Below are 11,962 nucleotides of genomic sequence, written 5' to 3'. Positions count from 1 at the left end.
GCCTTTGCGCTCCTGGGACAACAACAGAGCCCTGCATGGCAGACCTGCACACCCCCAAGAGATGACTTAAATCCACGCACGGCTTTTCCTCCAGACCTTGACAGTATGTGCACAAGACTTATCTCGGGCCATGGCATTCACTATTGGGGAGGGAAAGGCGGGGGGAGGGGGCTTGAAAACTAGCAGAACAGCCAGAGAAACAAGACACGGGATTTCGAGGCGCCCTTGCGGTTCCCAGGAGACGTATGTGTTGCTCCCTTGGAGAATACGAAGGCGGCCGGCTGAGGTCTAAGGCAAGGTAAAGGGTTTGCTGGCCTAGTGCCTGATCCGGCCGCTTTACTCACCCAAGCAGCCCACCGAGGTCTGATTCACACTACAGACCTGTCTCGGTGTAATGGCATCGCTCAGGGGTGTGAAAAATCCACACCCTCCCATGTAGACAGCGCTGCATCAGCGGGAGAGCTTCTCCCATCGACATAGCTACCGCCGAGGAACGCGGCGGCAGGGAGTGCTCTCTCCTGGAGGCGTGGAGCATCATCAAGAGAGCGCTACAGGGGTGCTGCTGTAGCGTCGTAAGTGTAGACGCATCCTCTGGTCCGCTCACCTGACTGTGCGTGGCTATAGGGTAAAAAACGGTGGCTTCAGCTGTTCTGGAATGTGGACCTGCCCCCATTCGCTGATTAAATGAACACAAAGTGGAATTAGCCAACGTGCTCACTGTGGGCACGGAGTTAGGCCGGCGCTGAGAGCTCATGAAAACCCCACCCTCAAAGCCTTAAATGCTACTTTCCTTTGGACTCCCTTCATCTGCAGCCATCCTAAAGACAGAGAGCTGCGCTCTCTTTGCCCTGAGCCACGAAGTATCGCTGGAGCATTTGCTGTTAGCTTGGAATTTATGGGCAATGTGGCTTCATGAGAAACTGGACTCAATCATGTCACACTCTTAAAAGGCTGGCCAGCTGAACTCCGAGCCAAACTCTGTCCTCACGTTTAACTCAGTCAGCCCCCTTCTCCCCCAACTTCACCCCCGGACCTTACTCAGGCAGCCTCTTGAGAGCTGAAAAACAGCACACTAATTAGCAATAGGGCCCATTCTGTTCAACCCTGGTGGAAATCAACACAGAATCTTGCCCTTTGTGACTCCCACCAACACCAAGGGGTGCACCTTACCCAGGCTCTGTTTGGAAAGACACCGAGCATCTTCTATAAGGTGCTGAGCACTCTTGCAGGATCAGGCCCTGTGTTGTTCTTCCTCAGGATTCTCCCCAGCCTTTGCATTTTGGATTGTCAGCTCTCTAGGGCATGGACTGTGTCTTCCCATACGTTAGTACAGCACCTGGCACAATGGAAATTTGATCTGACTAGCAATAAATAACTCCAATCATACTGATGAAGGCTCCTATGGGTAGATAAAAAAAAAAACAAAAAAAAAAACAAGAATTCTGTGGCACCTTAAAAACTAACACATTTATTTGGGCATAAGTTTTGTGGGCAGAAACGCACTTCGTCTTCATGCATGAAGATGAAGTGGATTTCTGCCCATGAAAGCTTATGCCCAAATAAATTTGTTAGTCTCTGAGGTGCCACAGAACTCTCGTTGTTTTGCTGAAAATAGACTAACACGGCTACCCCTCTGCAACTCATCAATATGGGCAGATAGTATTTCCACCACCCTGTTTTGAATCAGACTCATTGCAATCTGCTGTAAATAGGCCATGAAATCTGCTGCATGTCAGTTTCATCCACCTACTCTCACGTCACCAACATCGGCTGTTTCTTTAACTTATTTATTTTCTCCTCCCTCCAACTCTGTACCAATGCTTCTAGCAACCAGGCAAAGGGAATGGCCAGGATCTCAGGATGGGCATGGATTCTTATTAGGCCATTTTGCAGAGTGTGTATGTCGGTTTGAAAGCTAAAACAGATCGCCCCTCTGCCTCTCCCTTAATCTGAGTCAGAGCTTCTGACTGCCTGAGCTGGAATGTTAAGGATGGGGCCTGCATTCCTTAGTGACATCCTGAGATAAGCAGAAGCTAGGAGGGAGCAGGAGAAAGAGGAGATGGTACCAGGTTGTAAAGGCTCGGAGATGAGCATTTCCCCACCAGGAAGCTAAAGAATTTTTAAATGAGCCAAACAATGAAAATATCCAAAAAACTAGAGAATTACATCAAAAGCCAATAAAAGAAGTAGTTTCATGAGAGGCCAATCAACCCTCGGAGCGAGCATTAGTGATACCTTCTCCTACAAGGAATATAAAAGCAAGTTATTTAGCTACCATCTAAACAAGCCAGTTCTAAACAAGGAGTTCTGGGCACTGCATGCTGTTTGCTGTACACATGCATTATAGGCCAGGAGTCCATTCTGAAGTCGGGGGTTAACCTCTTTTGGGGAATTCCTTGGGAATCAGAGCAGGCCCCCGCTATGCAAGACATGTGTAACATTTCACCCTGATCTGATTTTGCTTTGTGACATACAGAATAGGGTGGCAACACCGGAATAGTATTTAGAGCCAGTGTATTAATTTCATAAGGAATGTTGTTTTCATCTAGGCAATATACCTGTCTACATTCTGTCCGTGAATGCAAAACTCTTATTTCCATGGAGGGCACTCTTTAAATTCAGGGTAAGGACTTTGGAGACACCTGTGGCGCTATGTAAATAACTCGTCTAACTAGAAGGATTTGACCCTGCAGCTGTTACTTGCTTGAGTAAACCAGCTGGTAGCAGCAAGCAAACCCTGCCTTCAGTGGCAGTTTTGCATGAATCAGGTAAGCGGGCTGTCGCATATAGTCATTTAAATGCACACAATGGGCTGGTTCTTGGGGAATAGCAAAGCAGCACTTGGCGCAGCGTGGGTGGCAATGCAAAAGGTGACCCCGGACTGCGGCTGGCCCAATCCTGAGGCTGCTCATCACGGGGCATGAGTTAAGGCAGGCTAAACTCATGCAAGCTGCCAGCAGCTGTTATGACAGCCTGGAATCGTTTGTCATGCTCCCTTGTGCTGCTTGTGTGACAGACACTCTTTGATCCATGCACCAGGGATTGAATCGGGGATCTCTATGGGTAAAAATGAGCTTGTATAGCTTGAGCCAAGATACTCTAGCAGGGGGCTGTAACAGACTCATCCCCTCTATGGACTGGCACAGAGGGGATCTTTAACACAAACACCATCGCAGGAAGTCGAACGGAGGGGATTTTCCCCTGGGTCGCTAAGCCAGCTTTAGAGCAGCTTTTTTTCCTGGCACAGGAAAGCAAATCTCTCCCCAATGCACCCAAGTATTTGGGCCCTGCTGGGCAAAGCAACTTATCATCTGGGGAAAGCTCTGACTGACATACTAGAAACTAATGAACAGCCTCTCCTGCTGCTGAATTTGCTTTCGATGCAATGTGCCCCGCAAAGCGGCATTGCTTGAGGGGAGCGGAGAAGCAAGGAATCTTTCTGATAAAGATGTGAAATGGCTGTTTATGGCAGCAGGAAGCAGAACACTCCTTGCAGTTATGTGAGAATGGCACGGGTAAGACTGAGGAAAGTAATTCAAAAGCAACTGATCCCAATTTACCTGTGAATCAGGGACAGCGATGCCCCTTTGAAAGATCACCTGCTCTTCCATTTTCTAATTATGAAGTGAAAATGTTGAGCTTTGTCACTATTCGGACAGGACTTTGCAATATCCAAGGAAAGGAGAGGGTAGTGATATCTGGTATCCTTACGTCTCAGGACCATCCTTGCTTTGGCGTGTAACTGCACCAATGCAAATCCCTACTGTAGATGCATGAAGTTACTTGTGGCAATAAGATCCCAGAATAGACAAGGCCTGAGTCAGGCATGATCCAACACCCCAACAAGGGTGCCGTGCTGTCAGAAGTGCCAGCTTTTGGACAACAGAAAAAAAAGGAGTTCTGGACCACCTGTGGTCACTAAAGAGTGGATAGTGCTTTCGCTAACAGCCGGGGCAGCAAAAGGTTCGTCAAATCAGCTGGGTGGGCGTATAGAAAAAGATCTGCAATCTTACAAGTCCCCTGACAAATGGATCACAGATGTGGGGGACAATGTTTCATACAAGGGGATGAGACTCAAGCTGTCACAGCCCCAAGAGGTGGAAAATCTTGAGTGTGACCCTTCTGATTTAGGAGTGACATCGATGGTCCATGCAGGATATCATCTCCAGCACTTCTGGGGTGGGAGGCCGGTTGGCACACTGCTAGGCGTTTGAGAGTTCACAACAAGAAGGGAAAAACTAGGGGAGAGATGTCCTACGGGGGCCTGGATGAGACACGAACATCCTCCCTGCACAAACAGGATAGCATCGTTTGAAGGGTAGTGAAAGACAAGCATGAGAGTGAAACAAGGGAAGTTAAAGATACCTGCGTGTTCGATACAGAATCCCAGCGACAGCCTTCCTTGAATACAAAAGTGTGCATTTATTTAAGGGCTGGAACAGCAAAATGTGGAAAGTGCTTCCACAAAAATCTGGATAAGCTTGTAACCAGGCTAGAGTGGGGAAAGTTTCAAAAACTTACTGCACAAACATTCATATATACACAGAATATTATGCGGTTGCTTCCTGCTGCCGGCAGCTCTAACACACACTGGGGTGTATGCAGAACTTCCCACTGAATGAAGCGAAGATAGAGTTCTTCTGCAAAATCAACAGCTTAACACAGCCTGCACCTTGGATCACAAGATTTGTTCATTAACTGCACTGAGTGTGCAGGCATGCCTGCACTGCTGCCACCCTCTGATCTCAACACAGTGGTGCCTAGTGGCTAAAGCACTGGACAAGGACTGAAGTGACCAGAGATTTTTATTCCTGGCTCTGCCACGGTCCTGCTGGGCGACCTGGGGTAATTCACTTCGCTGCCTTGTGCCTCCATTTCCCCATCTGTAAAATGGGAATAGTGACACTGACCTACATTTTAAAGTGCTTTGAGATCTACTGATGAAAAGAGCTACTATTAGCAGCTCTCGTACAGGCATTAAGTAGCGTGGAAGGCCTTGTACGGTTTGCACTATGAGTGAATTTTACCAATAGAACACCACTGGGTCTAATTTTCCTCCCACAGAGGGCTAAAGAAAGGGGAGCAACGCTGCTAAAAGAAGAGGGAACACTCCCCTTCCTCGCCCTGGCTTTGGTACGCAATGATCCTCCACAGCTCCCCCTCCTGTTTCAATCCACTTGACCCCCCATGCGGGTACACTGATATATACCAGGAATAATTCCACTACAGCCAAGTGAGGGCACAGGAGTAAAACCAGACACAGTGAGAGAGGAATCAGGCCCAACGACAACCCAAACAAACAACACCTAGCAGTGATTTTGTCGCAACAAGTCCAACATCTTAGGATGCATGAAATCTTGGGGGTGTGGAAATAACCAATGTACGAGGTGCCATATTTCCTTAAGTGTATCCAGGTCATTTAACTTGTCAGAATTTTATGACTGCATCTGAATTAGCCTGTCCAGTGATCCAGTACTTTGCTGGTAGTTGAGCATTACAGGCCTAATCCAAAGCCCAATGAGAGTCTTGCCATTAACTCCATTGGACCTATCTATCCAACGAAGAGGGATTTTGTTTTGCGGTTATTGTGAATAGCATATCAAGTAATCTCTAGAAACACAAGTCCAAAGCGTTCAGTACCAACATGCCCACAGATAAGTCAGATAATGGCATGTAATAACTTTTGCCCAGAATTTAATGCCATGTCCATAAAATGGCAAGGTAGCACAGGTACAGGCCTTTGTAAAGTTTTAATAGTGGAGTAAGAGCCATTAAAATAATTATTTTAACATCAAAATTAAAATATTCTCCCAAAAGATTAATGTTTAGGTGCCAAGATTAATACCTGTGCTTAACTTTATGCGCAGGAGTTGTCCCTTTGACTTCAATGTGACTTTATGTATGTGAACAATCCAACAAAGGCATTAAGTATTTGCAGGATTGGTTCCTTAACTGATACTCAGGGCTTGATAGTTCCATGTGCAAGACAGATCACAGAGAACTGAAAGAACCATACTATGTACACAATAGGTAGTATTTTGTTCCAGTAATATAGGTTTCAAATATATAATTTATGTAGCCTTAACTCTATTAATCCTGAGATAGTCTAGAAAATGGGAAATCAATGGCAGTTGCACCAGTGTAACAGAGAACAGAACGTGTATCTCAATATCCTCAAATTCCTTGTTCAGGATGCTATAATAGGTGATCTAAATTAAACAGGAAAGAAATGGAAATGTCCGTCAACAATCAATATAAACACCTTCGGCAAAATCTTCACGTAGCATAAAAGCAACCAGCCAACCAACCAAGTCTAATTCTCTCATGTTGATCGAGAGTTGCCTTATTCCATCCCACTGACGTCAGTTTCGTTATTTAAGATACATGGTGGAAGTATTCCCTGCCCTGACACAGGAGAAGTACACAGTCTATGTTATTCCATCGGCCAACAAAAGCACCAGGGTAAGAGAGAAAACCTTATATATTTTCGGGTCCTTTTTGCCAGCACGAATAAACATGTTTCTTCACCTCATTCCTGGCCTCCAGTTAATTTATGGAACAGATCTTCATCCAATGTTTCATTTTGGTCTTTGGAACGTGTTGACAGGAAGATGTAGCCTCCAATGTATTCATGGACAATCTTGCAATCGGCACTCAGGCATGTGAAAGCAATAGACACATTCTGATCAAACTCAATTGCAACCTAAAAAGAGATAATGTAGAGCAAAAAAAAATAGTAATGGAAATAAACAAGATCACTTCTGTACCAACGATTGCATGAATCTTTAGAATAGACTGAGCACAATAAACACCGGCTGGACTATAAATACCTAAATAAATAAAATAGCTGATATTGCTAAGAGAAGTGGTGCGGGGAAAGGATTTCTGAATCTGCAGTAAAGCTTTTCTCCTCTGTTCAGTTAGGGCCCTCTTGTGGTCAAATCTTGCGTCAGTGTTTTTACAGCTTGAATAATAAGCCATTTAGCAGATCACTCTAACGGTAACTGGGGAAGTGTCCAGCTCTTAAATGCATCAGTGGGAATGTTGCAAAGCACAGGAATGACCCTACGTTGAGTCTGTACACAAACAAGTTAAAGAATGTTATTTAAACATTGCTCACAATGTCATGCGCTGCAGCTAAGTGTGATTTTGGGGCCAGAACTCTAGTGGCAAAGCCAAAAAATCCAGCTGAACTGACTACTTGGGGAGTCTGCTTCCTTGCATATGGGGAACCCTCCTGGTGGTCCTGGCACAGCCGCACCTCACCACACCCTCCCAGAGCCTGGCATAGAGCCCTGCAAATCCACAGATAGCCACTTTATATCCGCAGATGTGGTTGCATTGTGAACCATTTTTTGCAGATCACAGGTTGGATGCTGATCCAAATTTTTGTATCCATGCGGGGCTCTACCCTGGCACACAGGTGGCATTCTTGGGGGTACCTGGAGCATCTTGGACTTCTGTTATCTCTGGCTTCTGGAAAGGCCCTTTAGGCTGCTCTGACTTATGTCAGGGGTCAGGCTACTCTCTGGCCCCAGAATCTAGGATTTACAAAAGTCCTCCAAGTCCTACACTGAGCAAAGCTTGGCTGGACCAAGGATGCTGAGCCATGCTCAAAAGCATCTCTAAAAATGACACTGTAGAGCTCCATATTTATCTTCTCAGTGACTTGTGCACTGAAGTAGTAGAGCTTGGAAATCAGAAGATTTTTTCAGTGTCAGCCCTGCACACTCAGCCTGGCATCTGAGAGTCAAACTGGGTTCTTTTTGCCTCTCATATCATTCCCAGTAATAAAGATTTTTGTCTGTGGAATTTAGAGAATGATGGATGAGGCAGACTATAACCTCAGCTCACTCTGCTATCACTTTACTGGAAAAGCATTAAAAGCATGTTGGAGGCAGATTCTGTTCTTGATTTCACCTGTGCCATCCCAATGAAATCAGGGGCAGAATTTAACTGAGGTCTGAATTTGTCACTTTTCTAGTGCCTTACCATAAGCAGATCTGACTGAAAGATACACAGGAGCAGACATGTTAAGCAGGTGCCATTTTTATATTTTTCTGACTGTGCTTTAAATCTGAGTTTTTAGTCTCTGCTTGTTAAAAAACAGTATAATACCAAGTCACACAAATGGATGATAAGCCATGACATCAGACTAGTTTTTGACTTTAAAACTGATCTGGTGAAAGCATCTTCAGGTGATTGAAATGTAGGACTTGGACATGAAAAATTGTTCTGATTTTACCTGGCGAATTTCCCAGTTCACATTCCACTGTTTCATATTGGAGAATCTCCATGTTGTGATAGGGTCCCCAGTGGCTGCATCCATCCTGATCAGCCTGTTATAGGAAACTCCCAGCAGATCATCTTTCTTGCTTCCTTTAAACCTGGGGAAGGGAGGGAAAAAAAGGGCAGATTCATTCTACAAGCCGTGTGAGATATTTCACCTGCCCCTTATGCAAGTGTGGCAAAAAGTGGGAGGAGCCTTCCACTGCCTTTGCACAGGTCATCCACATTGCCCAGCACCCAGAGGCAGCATGAACAATGCGGGAGGTTGGAGCAGTGACAGGCTTGAATCAAACCTGCTGATCTTAATGTCTTGGAACTTGGGAAAGTTTGGATCCTGCTCTGCTGCACTGCGTGGTGCAAGGCAAGAATGTGGGCAAGTAAAATATGGCAGTGGATATGAAAATGCAGCAGACTGTACTCTCATGAGACTGTAGATAGTCAAACACCAACATTTGAGGGAAATAAAGGAGGCCTGTGTGAAAAAAGCTTATTTATAAAGGGACACATAAGAGTGCTAGTCTTGAAGCACAGTCATGGCCGCACACCTGTATTATTAGCTATTGTTAGTTATTATTATTCATATTATTATTTATATTGTGGTAGCACATTGGTGCCCCCACCATGGACCACGACCCCATTCTGCTAAGTGCTGTACAAACACAGAACAAAAAGACGATTCCTCTCCCAAAGACACTGATACAAGGACACAACTCCTTTAAGCCTGGGGTTGCTGGTAGTTGTAGTTTCCACACAAGTCATAAGATGGAGAGGGGTCTACTGACCATGTGTCATGTGACATCTGCAGGAGACTATATAAAGGAATGCTGCAGCCTCACTCTGGAGAGGAGGAGCATCTGAGGTGAGACCAAGGAAAGTCCTTGCAAGAGAATTTAGCAAGAGGCATAGGGGATAGCTAGGAAAAGCATTTCTTCCCCTCTGCCTCCTTGGTGAAAGCTGGCAAGGACTCTCTTGGCTGTTGGAAGCGTTTTGTGGTACTTTGATCCTGTTTCAGGATCTCTTCTAAGATAACAAAGCTGTCCCTGTGGGAAAGGACTTGAACCAGTCTAGAATTTTTGGGATTGTTTTAACTCTGCCTGATGTATCTGCCTATCAGTGTACAGGACATCATTGCACAATTGTTTTATCTATGCTACAAAATCATGCATTTGTATCACAGTTTAGGAGCTTTTGCAGAATTACTGATGAAATGTGGGACAAAGTGCATCTTAAATTGTCTTTATTCAGGACAGTAGGCACCAAATAAGGGACGTGCCTTAAAACAGAATTTTTTGGCTCTGCAAATTTTACTGTACTCTTTGGGCAGAAGAAGTGTGACTCCGTACTCTAACTTCTGACCTTAGGTGCACCTGTATATCCCCATCGAAACCTTAGGAAGACTCAGAGCAGTTTGAGATGGGTGCTTCAAGCAACAGCTAAAAGCAGAATTGGACCCTATTTGTTCAGACCCAGCTGGCAATTGAGAGGAGCTGACAGGTTTCTACCTGAATGTATATAGTATTTAAAATGCTAAAATAGGGGTGATGCTTAAAAGAAATGCAGTGTTGCACCTAGAGCTAATGGGAAAGAGGAGGAGTGATGATATGCAATGTAGACTTGAAAACACTGAGAAGGAAATGCTGTTTCATCTTTGAGAGCTTGTGTGACTAAATCTGCTTTACTCCTATGGGCACCTTACTTCAGTCAAAACTCATGTTTGTACCATGCCAAACACAATGGGGCATGACTAGCGCTCCTAAGTGCCACCAGATTATAGAAATATACTTACCATTTATTATTTGTATTACTGTCGCGCCTAGGAGTCTAGTCCTAGACCAGAACCCCAGTGTGCTAGGTGCTGTACAAACCCAGAACAAAGATGGTCCTAAAACAAAATGCAGGTTTCCAGAATTTAAGAGGTCCTTAAAAATGAGGGGGAAAAAAAGTAAGATCCAGTTCTTAGAACTGTGATTCAAAGGAGTCTCTGAAAATCACTGACCAGGAAAATAGCAGGGCAGTCTGACATTATTCCAATTATTACCTTACAATGTAGTATGCTAAGCCAAACTCAGGGAGGGACTGCCACGCTTGGATAAAGCGCAACTTGGCTTCCACTAGCGACATCTGTGCCACGTTTTGGTGGGCTTCCAGAATGCGGGCGGCCAACTGAGAGAGACAGGGAGAGCGGAGGATTTCAGCTGGGTTAATGATCGCCGTGCAAAAGTTTCATTTTCTTCCCATAAATAAAACAGTGTCTGCTCCGGGACCACGTTCAGACACAAACAGTTCAAGATGAAGTAGTCACTGTCCTAACTAGACAAGGTGCTGTGTTCACTCAGGGACAGATCCTGACCTTTGGCTCAGTGCAGCTCAGGAGAGAATGGGGCATAAAAGATAGCTGCCTGGCCCTGATCCTGGCCTCAGCTCCAGCATACAGCAGAGCAACCTCAGGGCTGCTCTACATCGTTTGCTACCCACAGCTCCTAGGGAACATTGCAAGCAGGAGACTGCTGGGATGTTAGGATGCCCTGCCCACTCCCCTTCCTCTTCGCCATGTCCCCTGTACTGCAGGGCACACATGGGGTGGTGCAGGAGCTCCTGTGGTGGCTCTATGCCACCCAAGGATTCCTCTAGATGTGCTCGTGAAGCCAGACCTGCTGGATTTATGGCAATTCTGCCTTGCTGGATCGGTGCAGAGCAGCTGGCTTGCACTGTGGGAATCTGGTCCTCTGTCGATTCACACCCTGAGCAATCCTGCTGGAGCCTTACATGTGCTGCCAGGGAGCCCTGCAGGGTGCTGGGGAAATGGCCCCTGATCCCCCCCCTGGGGTGGGCAGATCAGGTTTAAAGCCTGAACTGCGGGAAAGAGTGAGCAAGGGAAGCAGGATCCTTTATGGCACTGGGCTGTTGTTACTTTTGGTCCTTATTCATGCCTACTGCATGCACCAAGCTCTAGTCTAGGGCTTAATTCCCACTATTTGGTTCATCGTTTCTTGCATGTGGCCACCAGGGGTTTTTCTTCCAGCCACAGCCTCCTGGGTGGTGACTGGGGAGTGCGCGGGGGCAAAGTTCCAGCCGTGGGGCTTCGGTCGCGGGGTGGCGGGCTCCATCCCCCAGCTACAGGGCTTCGGGCTCCGGCCACGCACTCCATCCCCCAGTAGCCTCAAACCTGGGTCTCCTACACCCCAAGGGAGTGCCCTACCCAGGACTATTGGCTATTCTGGGAGGTGGCATTTGCATGTATATCCAAACGTATATTCTCGCTCTCCCTTGCCCCCTCCACCCCTGCCCACTCTGGGACCCAAGACACCTTCCTGAAAGCTTTGTCAAAATAGACCCTTTCCCATGGAAATTTTCTGTTTCAAAGCACAGACGTTTTGTAGGAAAAAACAGGTTAGCCAAGTAATTCCCGACCAGCTTTGCTAGTGGACAGGGCACCACAGGAGGTTCTTCTCTTCCTCTCCCAGCCTAGGGGCTGCTGGAGGACCCTCTCTGCCCAGGTCCAGAAAAACCCTTCTCCAGTGCCCACGCTGCATTCTGGAGCATCTCTCCAGGGTTCCATCACCACCAATGGGGAGATGGCTGCCGGCTTTGGAGGCAGACGGGTGGCCACAGGGGAATTCCTGGGGGAAAGCAAGTGCTGAGAAGCCTGTCTCCGTGCTTGTTTTAAAGAGAC

General features: G+C 46.4%; 1 protein-coding gene across 3 annotated transcripts in view; it reads right to left on the bottom strand.

The window, feature by feature from the left end:
• Positions 1 to 1,248: 1,248 nt before the first annotated feature.
• The window catches only part of FERMT1 (FERM domain containing kindlin 1), a 33,902-nt gene continuing 23,188 nt past the window's right edge, over positions 1,249 to 11,962 (bottom strand). Inside the window, exons 12-15 of one of the 3 annotated variants that reach the window (XM_067564682.1) lie at positions 10,328 to 10,452; positions 8,246 to 8,387; positions 6,529 to 6,703; positions 1,249 to 1,336 (exon numbers count right to left, since the gene is read on the bottom strand). In XM_067564682.1, the coding sequence (XP_067420783.1) occupies positions 6,530 to 6,703; positions 8,246 to 8,387; positions 10,328 to 10,452 (441 nt within the window). In that variant the 3' untranslated portion in view covers positions 1,249 to 1,336; position 6,529. Of the gene's footprint in view, positions 1,337 to 4,340; positions 6,210 to 6,463; positions 6,704 to 8,245; positions 8,388 to 10,327; positions 10,453 to 11,962 lie in introns of those variants that run through there. The other 2 variants (XM_067564681.1, XM_067564680.1) reach the window with 2 other exon arrangements.

The sequence above is a fragment of the Emydura macquarii genome, unplaced genomic scaffold, assembly GCF_026122565.2.
Source record: "Emydura macquarii macquarii isolate MOO-44397 ecotype Brisbane River unplaced genomic scaffold, CSIRO-AGI_Emac_v2 contig_2676, whole genome shotgun sequence".
Taxonomy (NCBI): domain Eukaryota; kingdom Metazoa; phylum Chordata; order Testudines; family Chelidae; genus Emydura; species Emydura macquarii.
The sequence above is the reverse complement of the archived record's forward strand: the minus strand, read 5'-3'. Positions and strand labels throughout refer to the sequence as shown.